Source organism: Rhododendron vialii, chromosome 9a (assembly GCF_030253575.1).
Source record: "Rhododendron vialii isolate Sample 1 chromosome 9a, ASM3025357v1".
Lineage (NCBI taxonomy): Eukaryota > Viridiplantae > Streptophyta > Magnoliopsida > Ericales > Ericaceae > Rhododendron > Rhododendron vialii.
The window spans coordinates 3,563,534-3,588,038 of NC_080565.1; the positions used below are offsets into that span (position 1 = coordinate 3,563,534).

The 24,505-nt window shown below is 37.8% G+C and overlaps 1 protein-coding gene across 2 annotated transcripts in view; it reads right to left on the bottom strand.

Annotated features, from left to right (window-relative positions):
* Positions 1–605: 605 nt before the first annotated feature.
* LOC131301997 (putative disease resistance RPP13-like protein 1) overlaps positions 606–24,505 on the bottom strand; it is a 40,306-nt gene continuing 16,406 nt past the window's right edge. The window contains exons 2-5 of one of the 2 annotated variants that reach the window (XM_058328548.1): positions 4,688–4,868; positions 2,266–2,842; positions 891–1,323; positions 606–768 (exon numbers count right to left, since the gene is read on the bottom strand). In XM_058328548.1, coding sequence (XP_058184531.1) covers positions 651–768; positions 891–1,323; positions 2,266–2,842; positions 4,688–4,868 — 1,309 coding nt within the window. In that variant the 3' untranslated portion in view covers positions 606–650. Of the gene's footprint in view, positions 769–890; positions 1,327–2,265; positions 2,843–4,687; positions 4,869–24,505 lie in introns of both variants that reach the window. The other variant, XM_058328547.1, reaches the window with a different exon arrangement.

The following is a 24,505-nucleotide window of genomic DNA, read 5'->3' on the forward strand; positions in this document are numbered from 1 at the left end:
TCCTATTAATTCTCCATCCAAACTAAGTATTATTTAATCCCTCTTCTCTAATACCTGATCCAAATAACCTACTATTTAATCCTTCCGCTGTAAACATCACATTAATGTGGGTTATCCCTTATTAACTAATACCCCCTACTATCTTATCCCCTTATTAACTAATACCTCCAATTCTTTCCCTGCATCCAAACAGGCCGTAAGAGAGTAAGCAGTCTGAAATTACATGATTGGCGGGTGACTAATCGAATCCGACTCCGAATCCTGTGAATGTGAAGGCCCAATAATCACACAAAAGAATTAGGTTAGATAAAATTTTCCATGGATTATTTCATGTACATGCTGGGCAAGCCACACAGAGACACACGACCCATGTGAGTAATTAGAGAGAGAGAGAGAGAGAGAGAGAGAGAGAGAGAGTCAATGAAACATGCAATTCGAAGAATAAGTTACCTATTCGAATCTCTGGAATATGAGCAATCTTGCACCATTCTTCGTCGATTCCCATTTTGCATCTTTTCTCAAGAGGGGGGCACCCACGTATATACAATTTTTCAAGAGACAAAAGATTACCCAGGCACTCTGGCAGAGATTCCAACCCACTGAAGTTCACTATATACAAATTTCTCAAGGCAGGGAGGTGCTTAAGTTGATCAGGCAGGGACTTGATCTCTGGCCATCCAAATAAATATAGAGACTCCAGGGAGGTGAGATGGCTCGATGGTGGTGATGCAGCACTTGTGGAGGGCCACGGGAAATATCTGTACTCCTCTCCGAATATACGTGTAGTCAATGATTGAAGGCTGGAGGGCCACGGGAAATATCTGTACTCCTCTCCGAATATACGTATAGTCAATGATTGACGGCTGGTGGGCCACGGGAAATATCTGTACTCCTCTCCGAATATACCTATAGTCAATGATTGAAGGCTGGTGGTGCAAAACAGCCCCTCCTCCCAATAACTCCCCCAATTTGGACAGGATTTAATAAGCAACTTCTTGAGGGATGTGAGGCAGCGTAATGCATCTGGATTGGATGTCTTTAACTTTGGACAATCACATAGGAGTAATTTTACAAGGGTTGGTTGTAGTAGCTCTTTCGGTAAACACATCAACTCCGGGCAATCGTCAATCGAAAGTCGTTGAAGGTACGTCGAGCCGTTGAATGTTGCTTCTGTTTCGTCAATTGCATTGAGCGTTTTTAACTTTCGACACCGCCATATTTCTATCTCTTCAAGGGTTGGTTGGAGCAGCCCTCCTTGCAAACACATCAACTCATCGCACTTTACAATTGAAAGTTGTTGAAGGGACGTCGAGCCCTTGAACGCTGCTTTTGTTTTGTCAATTGGAGCCATCAGGTTATAGTAATGATATACACAAATTTCAAACTTCTAAAGAAATCCTAGGTTTTCCAGCTGGTTTGGTAAATAACTCAGCCCATCTATTTCTACTATTGCCATATCTTTCTTTGTTAGGAACATGGAGTAACAAGGGTGAACATTATCCACCTTTAAAAATGGTGAACAAAATTGTGTGGGTCTCACTACAAACTAACTCTACACAATTTTCACCAATTACAGGAAAGGTAATATTCACCCTCTTTAAAGGAGGGTGAACAAAATTATGCTCAGTCTAGTATAATGAAATTTTCCTTTCTTTTTTTGTTTTAATTATTTTCTATATCTCTTCCCTCATTTTCCAAAGTTCCAAATAGGCCGTTGGGGATTCTCAGCTTCTTTTTCAATCTTCAATTACGGCTTTTGTTTGTTTGGACTAAAAATATTTTTTGCAAAATATTTTTATCAATTTCAGGTGTTTGGTGCATAAACTTCTTGTAGACTATTTTTAAAGGTAAAATATTTTACCTCCACTAAAGGAAAATGATTATGAAGCAGATATTGTAGTTAAATTACGTCCTTCCATCTTAAGGACGAACTAGTTTGTTAATCCTAGACCTACTTGGACCTCAATCTTTTCTTTAGATTAACACCAATCTTTTTCCATAAATTTTAGATGATTTCTGTTGCCACTTAATTTTATGGCATGCACCTAAACAACGCAAAGTAAAATTCACACAATTAGTTCACATGAATATTTTTTTACGTAAAAATATTTTTTTGGTCGACACAAATAGAGCCTAAAGTGGCAATGTTCTCGTGATCCACATCTTCCTGTTGGAGCAGGGATTGTCTATACCTCATTTAATGGTAATTATGGTGAAAATGAAAAAAAAAATGTAATAAGTAACTACCGAATGGTAACAACTGACCTGGAATGGTTATCAACTTGGGACAATTGCTGATTTCTAATTTCTTGAGACGAGGGAAGGAGTCTATCATACTCGTGGCAAAAGCGAGCAATGACGATACGTCTGACCATTCTTCTAGCTGAGGCATATCAACAAGTTGTAATTCCCTCAATGTTAGAAATACTCCTGCAGCTGCTTCCCCACTACTACAGCAATTGTCGATAATCCATTTGTCCTGTCCATAAAATTCGGGACCAATACGCTTCAAGTTATTCAAGCCACTCATTTTTAAAATCGCAAGATGCAGAAGGTGTCCGAGCGCTGGAACTTGCTCACACAACATACAATCTCTTAGCTCAATCTTCACCAGTTTTTTAAGCGAGTAGGCATCGCTACTCATCCACGACACCCATCGTCTTCCTCCAAAATTTTGAATAATTAGTCCCTTAACATTTTGGTGAGGTTTAAGTCCTTCCAACACATCCCCATGGTTATTGTCGGACTCTTCGAGGTTTTCGTCCCAGTGATATTGCAACTCTTGAATGTGTGATTTTCCAAATATTTGAGCCTTCTCTGCTTCTTCCTTGTCTTTCACGTGCTGTAGATCGTAAACATGTAATTTACCTCTTAGCTTGCTTAAGCTACCCAACTCTTCAATTCTATGGCCACTCTTCTCACCCACAACAAAGAATGGTAATGTTTGCAAAGATGTCAACTGCCCTATCTTCATTGGCATCAATTTCCTATTTCGATCGTTGTCTTCAAGATAGAAATGTCTCAAGCTAACCATATTGTGGAAATCTTTTGGAAGCTCTTTCACATTCTTTGGTAGTTTCAATGTTTCTAAATTGTAGAGTTTGGTGATAAAATTTGTGACTTTCATAATAGAAGTCTCAGTGAGGTTAAGAAACCTTAAATGTATGGACTTGCATATTGAACTAGGCAACTCTTCCACACAAGAGTTTTCTAACATAAAATAATCCGTAAAAGAATATTCGTCTTTCACATAAGATCCTCCTAAACGCAAGGCACGAATGCACTTTAAATCTTTGGTGTCCTGGGGAAGATGTCCTTTTAAAAATAGCGTCCGTAGTTTTTTAACATTTTCTTCTGATATATCTAACCGTGTTTTTTTTGTAAAAGCCAATGACAGATGTTGAACATCGGGATAATTCTTCACCTCACTAATTTCCAAAGTTAAACATGTACCTTGTGAGACATGGAGTGCAAGATCATGAACAAGATCATGCATCTTGCAACTTGTGATATTGTCGTACTCATCAAATTTCACTTCCTGGAGTAATGAATTGCGCAACAAGGTATGAAAATACTCATTGCCTAACTCTTCCATTTCCACCTTTCTTTTTGAAGAAGGTTTAAGATATCCTAGACCCATCCAAAGTTGAATTAACTCATCCTTGATAATGACATGGTCCTTTGGGAAAATAGAACAATATGCAAACGATTGTTTCAAAGATGGTGACGTTAAATGGTCAAAACTAAGCCTCAATACTGAAAAAATTCCCTCTTCATCTTCCAGTAAACTCCATGTGTCACTCTCCTCGATGGACTCCCATTCTTGTTCATTTTGCTTCGAGTACAGTAGACCTCCTAATGAATTTATGGCTAATGGAACACCCTTACACTTTTCTACCATTCTTCTACCAATATCCAATAAAGTTTGACTTTCTTTTGGTCCACCACTGGCAAATGTTCTTTTCCTAAACATTGCCAAACAATTAGCTTCCGATAGTGTCGTCAACTGATGGGTGCAAGATGGGGATGTTCGCATTGCTGATACGACATCCATACTACGGGTAGTAACCAAAATCCTGCTTTCCTTAGAGCCACCTATTCCTATCAAAGAATTTCTCAAGTTTACCCATAAATCTGGATTTGTATTCCAAACATCATCTAATACAAGCAAGTACTTTTTCCCATTAAGTATTTTTGTAAGCTTTCTCACTACTCCTTCAATGTTTGGTGTCTCAGATTTATCTCCAGTAAGAGATTGCACCATCTCATTCAAAAGTCTTACTACCTTGAAATCATCAGAGACACAAATCCACATTCTCTCTCCGAAACTATTCAAAACTTCCACTTTTTTGTAAATTACCTGAGCTAGAGTTGTCTTTCCTAGCCCAGCCATTCCTACAATGGTAGTGACAGGTAACTCACCTTCTATGTCAGAGCGTAGTAACATCTCTACCACTGCCGAAACATCACCATCCCTCCCCACAACTTCTGTATCACCTATAAAAGGTAGACTCGTCCTGAGTACCCTAGGTTCAAAAATAGCATCATTGAGTTGCTCAGCTGGTTTAAGACCAACATCATTTGCTGTTTTACTAATTCTGTCTAACAGTTTATTGATGTTACTGACCTTATTAGCCATCTTGAAACGAAACGCCAATGGATTAGAGAGGGAGAATAAATTGCTCACCTTGTTCCTCATCTGGTTTTGTACCTCAATCTTTTCTCGAAGATCTTCATAGGCCAATTCATCTAGCACATTCTCAGCATCGCAGATTGCAGTCTTGAGTTTCTTTAGCCACGCCATCATAGTTTGTGAGGTTATTTTCTTCTTCTCAGCATCATATAACAAGGCCTGAATGATTTCTAACCTTTCGCGGAGCTTTTCGAGGTCTTCCTTGAAACCCCATGCTGGTTTAATCGGGTTGTCAATCTGCTTGGTTACTAGGGAAAGCAAAGTCAGGATTCCATTTGCTGCAGGGATGAGCATAGCCTCGACCATGTTTTTGTTATGAAAACAGAAATTGGGAATTGAAGAAAGAAATGCTTGGTGAATAATTAGCAAAGGGAATACAAGAGGAGGGGTGTTGTGATTTTTTTTTTCTTATATTTTTTGCTAGGAAATACAAGAAGAGGGGTTTTGTGATTACAATCAGAAGGAAGAAATTGAGATTTGAAGAGAGAAATTCTTGGTGAACAATTAGAAGGAGAATACAAAAGAAGGGACGATGTGAATAGAAGAGAAGGGGTATTTTATAAAGGGTAGGATATGAAGTTGAGCTTGTTTTTATATTTGAGAGATGTCTTGGTCATTGCCAGCTATGTACGTATTAACAGCACTGTGAATCTGAATTTCATGTTGGTTATCATAGAACACATGTATTCTAATATTTTCTCAAAAAAATGGGATTGATACGGTACATGAAAGTGTTCCATGAGATGAAATATGAAAAAGAAATGGACGGTTCAGATCCACAATGCGAAATGAACTATTCAGATCCACAATACTAAGAGCATCTCCAACCCATGCTCTATTCCTCCATTTGAGAGTATGGAACTCCTCCAATCCATCCTCTCAAGCCTTTTTTATTTGAGAGGATAGGATTTTGATCCTCCATATTTAGAGGATGGGAGAAAATATGGAGGATCCCCTCTATAACACTATTCACCTTTTAAAATGGCATTTGTATTCTTATGAGCTTTTGTTTATGTCAACTATATCTTTTCATCCTTGCACGTTTATGTCAACCTTTTAACACTATCTACACTTCTACAACATCAACTTAATTCCACAGGACTTGTGCTTAACTTCGAGTACATTTCACAGGTTCTACAACATTAACTTCTACAGCAACATTAACTTCAACAAATGGGAGGGAGGGGGAAATGTAGTGGAAGCCATGGGGTCTACAAAACTGGAGTAAAAAATAGGAGGGGAACTTGTTTTGCTGTGGCAAAGGTTAATTTTGCTGTGGCAAAGGTTAATTTTGGAGGGAATTTTTGGAGGGTGATTTTGGAGGGAATTGGTAGAGGTTAATTTTGGAGAAAAAATTTAGAGGAAAAAATAGAAGGTTTGTGGTTGGAGTAAATATAGGAATAGTAATTTCCTCTAAAATCACTTTATGAATAAAATAGAATATTTTAATATTCTCAAATAGAGTATTAGATTGGAGATGCTCTAAAAGGATGGCAATGACCGACGTGGAACATGAAAATTGAAAAGTAAGCTACACTTCCAAGTCCTCCTCCACCAATCACCATATTCCAACGGTTGACTTTGAACAAAGAAAACTCAAATAAGAAAACTCAACGGTTGACTTTGAGCAAAGAAAACTCAACGGTTGACTTTCAAAAATGGCAGGCCGGCCAACGTGTAATTGCTCATGTTGATCGTTGAGAGAACTGTCATTTGTTGTTGGTGAAAAACCAAAGGGCCCGATTAAATACAACTGCGAATTTACTACATGTAATCAATTCACAAAAGGGAATTCAAAATTTTTTTTTTATGAATTAGCTACATGTAGTAAATTCGCAATTGTATTTAGCAACACCCAAATCAAATAAGAAAACTTGAGTAAGCAACTGTATAGATTTGGAAGACCCTGAGGTTAAGGCTGTCTATTCTGATTGATTTTTGATGGTAAAGTTGTGGGTTTGGGCTGATGAAACAGTGTTACTGTCACACCTCAAAATGAGAAGTGACCGGCCATAAATCACAAGACCAAAGCTCATAGAACATGCAGCCTAAAAAAAAATTTAATTAAATTCCAAAGCAAAGAACTACTAAACAGCCAACCACTTTTTTTTTTATATTAAAAACAACTCCAACCATTTAAGTTCAACAAAAAGCATGGGGCACAAACATCCCATGAAACAACCAACATCCACTGATCCAACCATAATAAAAAGAATCCATTTTTTTGGCAAATGTTTCGAATGCGGAAGCGATTATTAAAATAAAATAAAATAAAATAAATGAGACACCCTAAAGAGGTCAACAAACGAAATTCCCGAGATGCCGGCAGAGTCCTTACCTAACTTCCCAACTTGCCTGAAAAAGAGATTGGAATAAATCCATCAGCTGATGAACTCAGTGAGTAGCAAAGCATGTATATTAGAATAAAGTTCTGACACATGGATTAAAATAATTTACCATGTCAATATAAATTTGGCATAAAGGTAAACAATAAAATAATCAATTAATCCAATAAATGATTCATCGGACAAATCTTAATGGTGTTCTCAATCCAATCTCCGACAACAATGGGGAACCACAACCAAAATCAATAGTACCAAGTGTCAGTGAATAAATGTCTCATAATTGGATCCAATATCGTAACTTAGAGTCACCACGAGTAAACAGCTCCGTAGAACTTTTCCCTAAGAATGATCCGGTCAATAACAACCGTTGAGCATTAGGGTCACCGGCCTAATCCAGTCTCTTCCCTAATGGCCAGAGTCACCCGCACACAGAGGATTAATTTCCCTGGACTTCCAAAATATGTTCCCATCAATATCCACAAAGTTCTCACCAAAAGATTATTCGATCAACAAATGGTTTCGCCGATACTGCATGCCAATTTAATATAATCGAATATAAACTATATGTGTTTTCAATTTCAATAATAAATTTTCCAAAACAACAATTTAAGGGACACGGGAAAGTTCGAAAATACGTAACACGCTTAACCACTCACCTGGGTCCAAAAAGTATTAATGCGATCAAACGACGCAAAAAGAGGCTAACCTGTACAAAATAACAAGCACGAAATGACTATCCATCCAAATATACACTACGAAAATATATACAGATACCACCTACTGTTTAAATAAACCTAACTTAATCCTAATTTCCACCACCAAAAATCCTCCTACGAACTCCAGGAGCAAATCCTTGATACCACCTGTTTCCCTTCCAAAAATCAATTGTCTGCTCCTAATTTATGTATATGCCACATGTACTCACAAACACAAAATCAAAGCACAAAGGCCATTTGATTCCTTCTACCACCGTTATTATCAAATCCACAGTCCCACACTTAGCCAATATTCCACGCCACACCGCCATGCACAATGCCCACATCACACAAAAACACCTTCACTACCCCATTTTTCAATAGCGTATAAAGAAGACAGTTGGTGCCAAAATAACAGAACTCAATTAACTTCTCTCAGTAACTCCATTGTTGTATATATACCTTCCAAAAGACAAATCTATGAACGACAAAGAATGGAAAAAGAACAAGAATTGCTTACCCAATCGATCACCAACGAACCGAACCCTTGACTGCGTCTTCTCTTTCTCACGCAAAGTTCTCTACTCAGACTTCCTATCTCAAACGTTCTCTTCAAATATAACCCTACTCCGTGTATATATCTCCTTAAAAATGACTTTTCAAAACTACCCACCTAACACACGTTGAACCCTAAATTATAGCTAAGTAGTTAAATAGAATTTAGATGGTTAAATAGCAAAACAAATTTATTTATAATCCAATCCATCCTAATACAAAAATTTAGAATTACCATCTAGTACCACTATTTTACCCACAATCGATCTCATACTCCAGAGATTACAATCGTGTCAACAATACCCATAGCGCAATCAAAAATAATTAATTGGGACCCAACCAAAACACCCAATTAAATAATGGCCAAATTAATTAATAAAATAAATTAAAATTCAAGGCTGTAACAGTTACACTTTTGTAGTAATCTAATCTATAAAAATCTTATCGTGTAAATGAAAAATGACAGTATTTTGCAAAATACGTTTCGGTACGATGTTCTTGGCAATAGAGTTCCAACGAAATTAATAGTGAATAGATATGTAATTTTACCCGGTGCTTGGATTGGATTAGGAATATCTCTTTCTTATTGTTCTGCATACAAATACTCCATGTATATCACATAGTACTGTTTGTACCACAATTAAGATTTCTATTTTTACCCGTCGATTAGGTGACACGTGGCAAGGGTAAATACGAACAAATGTGAGGATAGAATGGACTTGACTTAATGATTCGGAATAGAGGTGAATCGATGGTGAAATTATAAACAGTCTGGTCCATCGATTGACCTACACGTGGCGTATCCTGATGGCACTTTGGACCGTCGATCGAGTGACAGGTGTCACATGAGCGTGGATCCCATGATTCCACGATTGAAGAGGATGGAAACCGCAATCAACGAGATAATTTTCTCAACGTGGGCATGATCGGCAGTTGAAGGAAGTTCATAATCAGAATTCAAGAAGTTTTCAACTGCCACTCTGGGGGGAAAGTTTTGAATTCAAATGTAATGTGAGGAGGCCTATTTAAGTACAAGTTAGTAGCAGTTTCAAGGACACACAAACAACGCCAATCAGGCCTTTATCTTTTCTTTTCTAGGAGTAGAATTAACTTGTAATTGTTCACTCAATCATCTCGATTGGATGTTCTTCTACTTTGAGGGTTAATAAAGTCCATTTTGTTAATCTTCTCCCATACTTCATCCACTTCATTGTTTGTTTCCAAAGAAGTCCTGAAATACGGCAAGGAACCAAACTCCACTTTTCACACCCACATTCCAGCAAGCTTTACGATACGGTTTCCCGTCGATTCTCCGTCGATTGGAAAGAAAACAAGAATTTTGGTAACAATTTTGGCGCTAGAAGGAGGGCACTTACTAATTTGGAAGTGAGTAATGGCACCAAAGACTAGGAATCAATTGCCAACAGATGGCAACAATGACAATAATTCTGCCAACACTAATGGTGGAAGTGAGGCAAATGGAGTTAATACTGGAAATCCAGACCAGAGAAGTCCAGAAGTAGGCCAACCAATTGGCCTAGAAAGTGAGTCACGTGATTTGGTTCAAAAATTTGCGAGGATTTTAAATGATCCAGAAAGTGAAGTAGCCAAAACTCTGATGGCTATGTTTAAGGCAGCAGTGGTTCAAAATCAACCAACGGTGGAAGTCCCAGTTAACGTAAATGTTAACCCTGGACAGACCAGTGGATATGCTAACCGTAGTGCTGAAATACCTACTACACAGGTATTTGAAAATCCAACTTTTGAAACTGTTTTTTCCGGCATGAATAGAGTTCCAAATAATGTTAGCAATGGTCAAAACCAGAGTTTTTATCAAAATTTACCAACTACTGTCCCTATGGGAATAGAGACTGGGAACATTGGAAATAATGCCCATGGAGGGCAAAGTGCGCATGCTTTTAGGAATGATAATAGGAATATTCCAGGTATGGCTAATGGTGATCCAAATCTTTATGGGTATGATCCACCAAACGTAAGAAGACAAGATTATCCATATGGATATGATATTAGGCCTGAAACTCTTGTTCCTCCAAATCAAATTGGAAGAATTCAAGAGCCTTATTTAAGGGCTCAGCTCACGAATATTATGCAAGACATGTATGGCCCTGGATTACGGAGAATCGAAAAACCTATGTTTAGAAAACCATATCCAAATTGGGTTGATAATGTGCCTTTTCCTAGGCATTATAGAATCCCAGATTTAGTTCTTTTTAATGGAGAAGAAAATCAATCAACAATTGAGCATGTTGGAAGATTTTGCCTGCAAATAGGCGAAGCGGATTTAGATGAGGCTCTGAAATTAAAATTGTTTCCTCATTCTCTTACTAGAACTGCTTTTTCTTGGTTTATTAACTTGCCTCCAAATTCTGTTCATTCATGGAGGGAAATGGAAGAACAGTTCCATACTCAATTCTTTAGGCATGCACCAGAAATCTCAGTAGCAGACTTGGCTAAAATCAAACAAAAGCCTTCAGAGTCTGTTGAACATTATATGAACAGATTCAAAAAGATTAGGAATCAGTGTCAGTTTTATATCCCTGAATCTGAAATAGTAAAGATAGCCCAGGAAGGGTTAGATTATGATTTTAAGAAACATTTTACTGGAACTGAATTTAGAGATTTATTTGATTTTACTTCCAAAGCCATTGGATATGAGGCTATTCTGATGGAAGGAGAGTACAGGAAAAGCAAATCACTTGGAACTTATTATCAAGATATAGAGGGTGATGTGGAAATTGATGTCGCCCAAGTAATTGGCAAAACGCCAATTGTTTGTGATACTTTGACAAAGGCTGAGAAGCCTGTAAATATGCCCTCATCTCATCCTAACAGGAGAAATCAAGCTAATTTTAGACAATACTCATTTTATTTGTCCAAAGCTGATCAATTATTTGATGAACTAATTAATCAAAAGTTCTTAACTTTGTCACCAGGGCATATGATCCCTCCTGAAAAGGATAGAAAAGGAAAGGATTATTGTAAGTGGCATAACTCTTTCAGACACAATACTAACAACTGTGTTACATTTCGGAATTGTGTGCAGGATCTGATCCAGAAAGGTCTGTTACAATACGCTAAGGGAAATAAAGAAGTAATGGGGATCGATATTGACCCTTTTCCCTTGGTAGAGGTCAACATGGTGACTGCCAGGATGAAGAAAGGAAAAATGGCATCTCATATTGAAAGAAGGATTCAAGAAGAAAAAGAAATTATGGAAGGAGAAGAGGAAGGTCAGATGAGGCAGAAGTTTGAGAATTATTTTTGCCTAAGATGTGATGAGGAAATCAAGAAAGGGGAAGAGGTTATTGCAGAAAAAGAGTACAATGGTACCTATGCTAAAGGTTCCATTAGATTCAATACCATGGGAAGTAGTGATTTGCAGATCTATGTGGGACCAAAGTTAATTTTTGAAGGTGAAGACCCTGGAATTTTTATACCCTCTGGATCAATCAAATGGTATGGGGAAGATGATGGACCATTCCTATTTAAAGGATATCCTGTGATTCCAGCATTACCAGGGAAACCAGATACAGACCTAATATATCCACCTTCATTTATGAATGGAAGGGGAAGAGGCTTCTACCCAAGAGGTATGAAATCAAGGGGAAGAATGCCTTTTGTCAGAGGTGGATATCAAGGGAGAATGGTAATTCCACCAAATATGGAGCATCATGGATGGGATACAGTAAGACATCCTAAATTCCCAAGTGTAAGGGAATTTGAGCCCATTACTAATACTCAGAAAAGAAGGTTACAAAGGAAGATTTCAGAAAGAGAAAGGAGAGATCAACAGGTGATGATAGATTCAACACAGTGGCCTGAAATGAAGGCTAGAACAGTTCTAAATCGGGCAGCTCCCATGGTATGGACTAGAGAGTCTAATGCACCAACTGGAACAGTGCCTAAACAACAGGTAAAGGAAACTGAAAAACCTGGGGGGCAAATAATCAAACCAGCTGTCACCCAAAGGCTTGGGGGGCAAAGCTCAAGTGCTTCTCCTGTTCTATCAATTAAGGAGCAAAAGGCAGAATTCAAGAAGAGTTTAAAAAAGAAAATGGCAGAATTTCAACAAGTATTGTTAGAAGATGATGAAGATGATGATCTTCTGTCAGTTAACAATTCAGACATGATGAAAGAAGATTTCAAAGATGATAAGAATGAAGCAGATTCTCAAAAATCTACCTCTTTTGGTCAAGCATTGGATACAATCCAATTCGGGTCAGTTTCCCCTACCAGAATTTATTGCAACATGATTTTAGTTCTGCCTAAAACTTTTCAGGCAAAACCTAATCAACCCACAAGCTTAGAAGGGGATGTTGAAGACAAAGCAGATGCCATAGTAAAAATAAGTGACCAAGAGGAAGACTTAAAAAGGAAGTCTATTCAAATTGAGAAAGACACAAAAGGAAAAGACGTGGTTGTCTTGAGGGCTCCCGAAAATGCCTTGGTCAGGCATTTAAGGCCATTATATATTATGGTTCACATTAATGGGCAACCTATTAATAAGGTTTTGATTGACAATGGAGCTATAGTAAACATTTTGCCTTCGAAAATGATGAAGATTTTGAATAAAAATGAGTCAGACTTGATTCCAACAGAAGTGACAGTTGGAAACTTTGCAGGAGGATGTTCACCTGCTAAAGGTGTGATTTCTTTACAATTACAGATTGGAAATAGAAAGATGAATACTACTTTCTTTGTTATTGATTCTTCTTCCAATTATAATGCCTTGTTAGGCAGAGATTGGATTCATATAAATGGGTGTGTTCCCTCTTCTTTACATCAGGCATTAATATTTCTGAAACAAGGAGAGGATAAAGATATCGACGGTATGGAAATTTTCTGGGCAGACAAACATCCATTTAAAGCAGATACTAACAATGTGGAAGCAGGTCTTTATGATAAAGACTTATGGCCAATCAAGGTGGAAGGTTCAGAAGTGAAATCGATGGGAATAAGTGTTACTGAAAGCCAATTCCTTAAATACATTACTGATGGTTTTAAAGAAATAAGTGGAGATTTTGTTAGACCTAACATGATACTAAGGTCTAGTGGTTCTACATCAAAGGTTTCCCATGATCAGTGACAATCTAAGTCATGTGAATGAAGAGTTAGCTACTTTAAAAGCTACTTTTAAGAGATTATTTTCTTTCATTGTATCTAGGAAATTAGAGGCTGATGAGCCTATTTCTTGTAATTGGGCAGACTGCGTAGTTGATGATAGTCCTTTGTCTGTTAAGGAATTAGCTATGGAAGATCTTAAAGCTGCTCCTGCTAAGCTTGATGATTATAAAGCAGAAGTAAAAGATCCATTAGAGGATTTTAATGTAGGAACAGAGGAAGATCCTAGAATTCTTCATGTATGTGCTGCTTTACCTGATGAAATGAAGGATCGTTTGAAGTACTTGTTATTAGAATTCAAGGATTGCTTTGCTTGGGATTATCCTGATATGCCTGGTTTGAATAGATCACTAGTTGAACATAAAATTCCTATTAAAGAGGATTTTGTCCCATATCAACAGATTCCAAGACAGATGACACCTGAAGTTCAAAAAGAAGTAAAGAAAGAAATGGAACGATTATTTAAGGCCAAATTTATTAGGCCTGTTAAGTATGTTGAATGGATTTCAAATATTGTTCCTGTAATCAAGAAAAATGTCAAGGTTAGAATATGCATTGATTTTAGGAATTTGAATACGGCATCACCAAAAGATGAGTATCATATGCCTGTTGTAGACCATCTAGTGGATGCAACCGCAGGCCATCGATTTCTTTCCTTTATGGATGGTTATTATGGATATAACCAAATATTCATTGCAGAGGAAGATACACACAAAACTGCATTTAGATGTCCAGGATATATTGGACTATTCGAATGGATTGTTATGGCGTTTGGATTAAAGAATGCAGGAGCAACTTATCAAAGAACAATGAATGTGATTTTTTATGACCTAATTGGAAGGTTTATGGAAGTTTATATTGATGATATAGTGGTAAAATCAAATACATTTGATGAGCATATAGACTATTTAAGACAAGTCTTGGTAAGAATGAGACTATATAAGCTGAAAATGAATGCAATGAAATGTGCTTTTGGGGTTACTGCTGGAAATTTTTTGGGATTTCTGGTTCATAAAAAAGGGATTGAGGTTGATAAAGATAAAGCAAAAGCTATAATAGAAGCACAGCCTCCAACAAATAAACAGGAACTCCAACAGTTTCTAGGACAGGTAAATTTTCTTAGGCGATTTATCTCTAATCTGTCTGGAAAAACTCTTGCTTTTTCCCCACTCTTAAAGTTAAAATCTCAGAAAGATTTTAAATGGGAGGGAGAACATCAGAAGGCATTTGAGTTTTTAAAGCAATCATTGGTAAGGCCTCCTGTTTTGATGCCACCAATAAATGGAAAGCCTTTAAAATTATACATCTCAGCAGGACACCAGTCGATTGGTTGTCTTTTGGCTCAAGATAATGAAAATGGCCATGAACAAGCCATATATTATCTTAGTAGGAGATTAAATGAATGTGAAATAAAATACAAGCCTATTGAGAAGCTATGCTTGACATTATATTTTTCTGCCACCAAGCTAAGATGTTACATGTTACCATCGACGGTATATGTGATTGCACATACGGACATCATCAAATATATGTTAACAAGGCCCATATTAAGAGGTAAACAAGGAAAATGGTTATTATCCTTAATAGAATATGATTTACAGTACATGCCTCAAAAGGCAGTAAAAGGGCAAGCCTTAGCTGACTTCATAACTAATCATCCTAACATATTAATAGAAAAGGATGAATTTGAGATACATTTGGTTGAAATAAAACCATGGAAGTTGTCATTTGATGGCTCCAAGACTGACAGAGGAGTTGGAGCAGGTGTAGTTTTTACATCCCCAAAAGGAGAATTCTTACAGTTTTCTTTTCAGTTAGATGAAAATAGGATTCTGACCAATAATCAAGCTGAGTATGAAGCTTTGATTATTGGATTAGAGATTGCAAAAGAATTGAATATTAGGTATTTAAATGTTGCAGGAGATTCACAATTGGTAATTCGACAGATAATAGGTGAATATAAGTGCAATCATCCTCTATTAGAATTACAACTATAGAAAGTTAAAATTCTAATAACATATTTTGATGAAGTGCATTTACAACATGTTTATAGATTGGAGAATAGTGATGCTAATCAGATGGCACAAATTGCTTCTGGAATTAGGATTCCAGAAGGGCAAAGTGAAAAATTAATAAAGGTCCAAAAGAGATTCTTGCCTTTCTCTATTGAAAGAGATAGTAATGATTTTGATATTATGGAAATAAATCTGGTTGATGATTGGAGGGTTCCAATAAGGAAATTTCTAGAGAACCCAAAGGAGAAAACAGACAGAAATATAAAGCAAAGAGCCATAAACTATGTTATAGTAGGCAATGATTTATTCAGAAAATCTTCAGATGAAGTATTATTGCTGTGCATTGGTAAGTCCCAAGCAAAGACAGTCATGGGTGAAGTTCATGAGGGAACTTGTGGTTCTCACCAGTCTGGAGAGAAAATGAAATGGTTACTCAAAAGATATGGCTATTATTGGCCAACAATAAGAAAAGATTGTATCTCATATGCTAAGGGATGTCAGAAATGTCAGCAATATGGACCTATTCAAAGGGTTCCAGCTTTTCCTTTACAATCAATTGTTAAACCATGGCCTTTCAGGGGATGGGCAATTGATATGATTGGAGAAATAGTTCCTCATTCTTCTCAACAGCATGAGTATGTAATGGTGGCGACGGATTATTTTACAAAATGGACAGAAGCTATCCCATTGAAGAGTGTAGCACAGAAACAAGTAATTGATTTCATTGAGGAGCATATTTTCTGTCGATTTGGTATTCCTGAGACAATTACAGTTGACCAAGCGTCTGTGTTCAATGGTCATGAAGTAATGACTTATGTTAACTCATATGGAGTTAAAATCTTGAATTCTTCTCCTTATTATGCCCAAGCAAATGGGCAAGTAGAATCTACAAATAAAATTATTAAGAATACTTTATCTAAAATGATAATTGACAATCCAAGGGATTGGCATAATCTATTGCCAAGAGTGTTGTGGGCTTATAGGACTTCAAAAAGGGAAAGCACCAGGGCCACACCATATGAGTTAGTATATGGCCAAGTTGCAGTTTTACCCGTTGAAGTTAATATTATATCTCATAGAGTGGCTAAGCATTATAGCCCAAACAATATGGATTTTGAGGAAGCAATGTATCAAGAATTAGATGGACTGGAGGAATCCAGAATTGATGCTTTAAACAACATGCAAGCACAGAAAAGGAATTTAGAAAGAGTCTACAATAAAAGAGTCCACGAGAAATCATTTGCAGAAGGTGATTTGGTTTGGAAAGCAATTTTGCCTTTAGATAAGAAAAAGAAAGGGTACTTTGGTAAATGGTCTCCAAATTGGGAGGGACCATTTCGTGTGTTAAAAGTTCTAAGAGGTGGTGCTTATCAGTTAGAATCTATTCTTGGAAGTGTCCATGAAAGAACAATCAATGGAAAGTATTTAAAGGCATATTTTCCATCCCCTTGGGAGTTAATTGACGAATGAAAACATGAAATCGACGGATGGACAAATTATTCAGACTTGAACAGACCATCACTGAAAGCCTATAAATTTAGGCTAAACTTTTCATTAGAATAAAACAAGTCACATTTCCTGCTCATAAAAGGAAATAAACATAAATTTCCTATTTTAGAAAGGAAATTCAGGCATTGATAGGATTTCCATCAGCATCAATCCGAATAATCTCAAAATAATGTGGGAAACTCCAAGTAACAAAAACATGGAATTTTTCCCAAGCATAAGTCAGGAACGAATGCTCTTTGTCCCTAGCCATTGCCTCTGCATCCATCTTTATCTTCTTATCTACTAATGGCCTCATGGCCATTACACTCTTTTCAGCTTGAGCCAAGAGGTGAGCTCTCTTGTGGTTTTTCTTCCGAAGCCAGTTTTGATGCTTTTTGAACAGAGCTTTTGAGGAGTTTGGTGGCAGTTCCCAGTTGGAGTGATTTAAATCTAACACTTTGTTATGAAGCTTAACTACTTTGTCATGTTGAACTTCATAATCAACCCAAAAGGGATCATAGAAAGCGGCAGTGCTGGTCTTCATCCAAAGCCTTATAAGAGGCAGTGCAGATTTGAACCCATGAAGATGGGTAGTAATGAGGCTACTCTCATAAAATTGAAGAGTTTCACATGCCCATAAGAAGTTCAAATAGGGGACATGTTCCTCCAGAATGTGAATATCCAAAAAAGCAAAAGCAGCCAATAGCTCTTTGGCTGTAGTTTCATCAGAATCTCTATAAATCGAATACCCAACGTGGGCTTGAGATAGTGGAGGATTATACCTCAGATTCTCCAACTCTTGAAACCAATCAGGGTTCTCAGGTAAGGGGGAGATGTCAGGTTGGTCATCAGAAAAGCCAACAGGGAAAAGTGGCTTTCTAACCATTCCCTTCCAATAAGCTTGTTGATTTTTGGCCCTCTTGAAAAGGGATTCATGATTTTCCAAGCTAGGTTTGCCACCTGCCTCTGCCAGCTGAAATGGCATTGGCCTATATGGCATAGAAAGTAGTGAATCCAGTAACATTGCCTGAGGTTCGTCTCTGACCCAGGGAAATTGATAACTGACTTTGACGTGTGAACGTCGAACACTCGAATTAGGATATAGAGGAGGATCCTCCATTCTGACGACAACCCTTTCAGTGGGTAGATTGTTACCCCAAATGGATGGGGGGTTAGAAGGCAAAGGATCATCCCAGCCTGAAATGGCTGTAGTAGGAGAAAGTGGCCGATCGATGGTATCAAAAGAAGGCGAGGGAGTGTTTAGATCGATGTCCATGGTGCTAATTTGACTATGAAGATGAGAAGTCAATTGAAAAGAAAGGGATCGATGTGTAATCATTCCACAAAGATCCAATTTATAAGGAAAATGTGAACAATGGTTCAGTTTCCAAGCAGTTAATTAAAAGTAGTTATTACCCATGATCAACTCCACTAACAGGAAATGGAGGAAGTGACGGTTGGTATTTTCCATGATTTGTCATTGGTTTATTCCATTGGTTAAGAAGGAAATGGTTAGCCACAATTTACATCAATTACCAAGGAAAGGATTAACTCTGGTTGGTTGGTTTCGTGATTTCCTATGAATTGACCCTTTCGATGGGTTTATTTCAAATTCCAAAAGAAATGAGTAAGAATAGTTGATTTCCTCTATCGAGTAGGGACATGGGTTGCTAAAAGATTCTGGTACTTTGGATAAATACAGGAATAAGACAAACCAACTTCGAAATTAATATCAATATTTCAAGAAAAGAAGTGTAAAAAGCCTGCAAACAAGGCTAAACATTGCAAGAAAATGCAGAGTCCAACTAATGAGATGCCTGAAACATTAGAGGCCAAAATGATAAGTTATAATATACAAATTAATCATGGATTCCTGAGTTTGGTTTTTAAGAGCAATTGGGAGAAATAGCTCCACTTGCTGTTGGTAGCATTGTATTTTTCCTGATATTTCAGAAGATCAGTGTTGGCCATAGCAATGATGGCCTTAGTGCTTTGCTCATCACAGGAGATCTTGGACAATTCTTGACTGATCAACTCTTTGCGTGATAATAAGATCTTTTGTTGATTGTCAAGCTGACTCAAACGAACAAGAAGGGCTGCCTTTTCATCCTCGATCTGTTGCAACTCATCTTTCAATTGATGTATATTGCTCCCCATTGTGTCCAAATTAGCTGAGATGGCTGCAAATTGATTAAGGGTATCTTGTTTGCTCTTCATTTCTTTCTGACAATAGGCTGCTACTGTCAAACTCTCCTTTACAATTGAGCCAAATTCTTCAAGTTTGATTTGCTCAGACAGTGGGAAAACTTTCTTGGATATCAAACAAGTGATACAGCCAGAAAAAGCTACAGAATGTTTAGTGGCAAGTTCCAACAGTGGAAGTTCAAGTAACCCGAAAAAGGTTTTTATCTCATCTTTTGTTTCCTCACTAAGCTCAGATGGTGTTGGAGAAGTCAGAGATTCAGAAAACTCAGAAATGGACTTGGAATAGAACTCAGAGTATTGCTTGGTTTTAGTCAGCATGAGGTCCAAGTCAGAGTTTGGTGAATTAGTTGGTAACTCAGTATCAGCCCCATGGGCAGGTGAGGAAAAAGTTATTGGAGTTGTAGGGATGAGGACCAACTCTGGAGTGAGGGTTTCTCTATCAACTTGCTGTTGCCCTGAGGGTTCAGTTGCCTCAACCAATGGTTCTATGGACTCTGACATAAATTCTCCTTGGATACGAGAACGAATTCTGGATTGATCAAAAAGAGATTCCCGTACTCTATCTCCCTGACTTGGAGAATGAATTCCTGGTTGCTCAGCACTAGTGGTTCTTTGTTCCACAGGGGAATCAACTCCCAGAGTCACAGGGGAATTAGGTATAGAGCTCAAGATAAGCTCAGTAATTGGATCAAATGTTTGAACCTCTGGAAAGGTTGATTCGTGATCCATTTCAGAAATTTTGACATGTTTATCCGAAATTGGTGCTGAACATGTTAAAGGTAAAGGGATATTAAATGAAAAATCAAATTGAATAATAGAAGAAGAAATTGACAGGTATTAATTGGTTTGTAGTCAAACCTTCATCTTTACTGCATTCATCCTCTGATTGAGGTGCCAATTGCAGTCTCCTCCTTGTTTTCTAAAATGAGAAAGAAATAAATCAATGGAGGAGTAACAGATGATATCTATAGTCCAAATTGACAGAAAGATGAAAGTTTTACCCTTTTAAATGTCACCAGTATCTCAGAATCTTCAGCAAGTTCTGGGGAACTGGCATGTCGAGCTGGCAAATCAAGACCTTTCATTGCATCCGCCATCAGTGGGGGATCTTGCAAGGCACTTCGAGCTTGTGAGGTCTTGCTTCTTTTCCTGGAAGGAAGTGAAACCTCGGGTTGCTTCCCTTTGTCTTGGCCTTTTGGGCCTCTTGGGACATAAATTTCTTCAGGAACTAAAACAATGAGAAATAGTTAATAAGGTTTAGGACTCTATGTCTACAAAATAAAGAGGGATGATTTTATGAAAGATACCTGATGAGGATTCTTCAGGATCAAGTCTCAAAAGGCAGTTGCTCAAATCTTTATTGAAGATAGTGGGTTTGATGCAGTCCCAAAACAATTCAAATTCTGAAGTAAGAGAGGGTTCGGCTACAAAACTTGCTAGTTGGAAGCTGGCCTTGATGCCTTGAAATTGTCCAATCAGTTCTGTAATTAGAGAGGTCTGGGTCACAATTGGCCTCGTTTTGGCCAAGTCCTTAATCCATGGATGTGTATGAGGGACAGGGATCCCTTGTGACAGACCAAATTGCCGAGCACACTGATTTGGCATGTAGACTTCAAAACTGCAATTGGAAAAGCGTGTGGTCGAGGGGGAGAATCCTATCGACAGGAATCTTGATATCAAAACGCTAGCCCAAAATTCATTAACTGTTTGGGCTGGCACCAAAAATTTGAGGATAGGTTCAATCCTTTGTGATGACGAGTACCGACAGTCCTTAAAAGGCAGCCAGGTAGGAGAGTCCTCGAGAGGAGGACTATGGAAAGCTGTGAAGTACCTTTTGAAAGATGAATCTTCATGCTTGGGCTCATGAGCTAAAAAATATTCTGCATAGCTCAAACACTTACCCCCATCTTTCCTTCTTGGAAAATAACTTAGAGGTTTAAGAAATGAAAAATAGGCATACAACCATGCCTGGAGAATCCAAAAAGGGCCACCACAGTTACTGGTGATCTTATTATTTGTGAATGTCCATAACCCTTTATATAATGTCCCTAGTACAAAGGGAGCTAAAGCAAGCTGTGCATCTTGAGCTAAGCAAATGGCCAAACGGACATATTCTTTGGTGATCTTTAAGCCAGACACACACAGCACGTATTTGTTGAGCCAATACAAATAGAAGGCCACTTTCTCAGTAAATGATGGTTCTCTGAGATCAGAAGTGCAAAAAAGGGATATAAAGTGTGAATAACTCCACGAATTATCAGTAGAGGCCTCAAACGGTGGATCACAAGGACGATGATCCAAAGCAGCGTTAACTTCTGCACTTATACACGGTAGGCCAGTCAAATGAGCAATGTCTAGGACTGTGGGACTCATGGGGCCGTACGGAAAAACAAAGGTGTTGGATGAAACAGACCAAAAACAGGCGGCAGCAGCAATCAAATTAGGGTTAAATTCAAAGGCCTGTGTGGATAAGTCTATGGTTTCGTAAATTCCCATGGCACGCCACGAGAGGTGTAAGTATCCCCTCATACGGTCTACCCATTGGTCCAAGATGGAAATACAGAGGGCCATGATCGGATTGTCCCTCTGGTATTCCAGCCAGTGCGATGGAGACCTGGGAGTGAGAGGAGCAAGGGCTCATCAAAATTCACCGGATAGTAAGTTGGTAGTGAATCAGGAGGGGTTGGAGAATAAATAGGGCCCAGAATGAATTTAGAGGGGCAACCAACTACAGAAATAAAATAAAGAGGAAACTGTGGTGCCTCCCGTAAACATTGAGGATACCTTGGGGGATATGACTCTGTTGGGGTTTCCGTTTTCTGAGAACTCGGTGTTTTCTTCTGAGTCGTCTGAGGAGACGACGATTTGGAGAAAGCTTTGGAAGCCATGGCTTTGCCTTGAGGAGCTTTCTTACGCGCCATCGATTCGGGAGTTGATGGTTTCAAACGATGCCCTAATTTTTATAAACGAGAGAATATATATACGTTGGAAGAGCCTCGTGTGTTAACCACGCCTTTTGGAAGAGGCGAAGGAATTATTTATTCGAGTTAAACGATGTCTTTTTAACTCAAACAAATAAGGGGGGCATTGTTTGTACCACAATTAAGATTTCTATTTTTACCCGTCGATTAGGTGACACGTGGCAAGGGTAAATACGAACAAATGTGAGGATAGAATGGACTTGACTTAATGATTCGGAATAGAGGTGAATCGATGGTGAAATTATAAACAGTCTGGTCCATCGATTGACCTACACGTGGCGTATCCTGATGGCACTTTGGACCGTCGATCGAGTGACAGGTGTCACATGAGCGTGGATCCCATGATTCCACGATTGAAGAGGATGGAAACCGCAATCAACGAGATAATTTTCTCAACGTGGGCATGATCGGCAGTTGAAGGAAGTTCATAATCAGAATTCAAGAAGTTTTCAACTGCCACTCTGGGGGGAAAGTTTTGAATTCAAATGTAATGTGAGGAGGCCTATTTAAGTACAAGTTAGTAGCAGTTTCAAGGACACACAAACAACGCCAATCAGGCCTTTATCTTTTCTTTTCTAGGAGTAGAATTAACTTGTAATTGTTCACTCAATCATCTCGATTGGATGTTCTTCTACTTTGAGGGTTAATAAAGTCCATTTTGTTAATCTTCTCCCATACTTCATCCACTTCATTGTTTGTTTCCAAAGAAGTCCTGAAATACGGCAAGGAACCAAACTCCACTTTTCACACCCACATTCCAGCAAGCTTTACGATACGGTTTCCCGTCGATTCTCCGTCGATTGGAAAGAAAACAAGAATTTTGGTAACAAGTACTTTATAAACTTAAACACGTACTCAAAACATTTTTAATTTGGATGATAAATATGAATCTATGCCGGCCACCTTGCAAATCATTCACAAGTACAAACAATTCTATGGGTAAACTACACAAACGTCTCCCGGGGTTTCTGGCTATTACAAACATCTCCCCTCAAGTATTCGAAATCAAATTAATCTCCCTTTTGCTTCACATTCCTGTTTCACTTTCCATATTCCGTTAGTCATCCGTTAACAAAACTATTCAATTTTGTCTTATTAAAACAAAAAACAACCCAGATTCTTGACTCCCACATGCCCACAGAATAATCATATAACATCCATTGATTTGCAGCAACATAACAAATAATGGACAATAATTATGGACATGAAGCACATGGAGAACTGTCGTATACAAAAATAAAATAAGCCGCCTATAATGAATTTCAACTTTACAAGCTAGATAACTAGAAACTGCGAAATCGATATGTATTGTGTACCATATATTGTCAACTTTATATGACGAAATTCTGTAATGGAAGAATATGGCAACATCTTACTTGGATCATTAATTTATATACGAAGATTATATCTTGTTTTCTTTTACAAGAATAGTTTTATATCTCCTGGCCTCAAGAATTCATTAAACTTACCAATGATGATGTAAGTAAAGGGCCGAATAATGAACATCTCCAATAGAATATGAGACTAGCTAGTTTGCCCCTCAAATTGTTCGGACTTGCGGCTGCTGCTCTTGTCCTTAACAAAAAGTAATGTGGTGTACAGGGATAAAATCCTTATCAATCGATGAGACATCAAAACGGAGAAGATTTTTTTTTGGTTTCCGGACGTAGCACGGGCACCACAATTGTTTACCATACGTATCCACGTGCACAACAGAAGATAAGACAAATATCAAAATGAAGGTCTCCGGGGTCAATTGGTGATTGCATTAAAAATCAAGGTGGTCTACATCAGTAGATATATTCTATTAGTTTTTGAAAGTCAAGTAACTTCATCATATAAAAACAAAAAGTTTACGCGTATTGATATACCTACACTAGTTGAAAAGGGGAGACTCTTGTGTATACACACAATCACACACACACACACACATATATAACTTCGATCACACTTGGTAAAAGCAAAGACCAAAAAAAAAAAATATTTCCTCCGGGTCAATTGTTGATTGCATTAAAAATCAAGGTGGTCGGCATCAGTAGTTATATTCTATTGATTTCATAATAGAGAAAAGAATGAAAGCCAAGTAACTTCACCACATAAAAACAAAAAGTTTGCACGTACAGATGTACTTGCACTAGTTGAAAAGGGAAGACTCTTGTGTACAGGCATATATCCTTTGAAGTTCAACAATCAAAATGTTAATCACACTCGGTTAAAGCAAAGAGCCAAAAAAAAAAATTCCTCTAGCTCAATTGGTGATTGCATTAAAAATCAAGGTGGTCAGCATCAGAAGGTATATTCTATTGGTTGTTTCATGTTAGAGATAAGAATGAAAATCAAGTAACTTCACCATATAAAAACAAAACGTTTGTGCATATAGATGTAC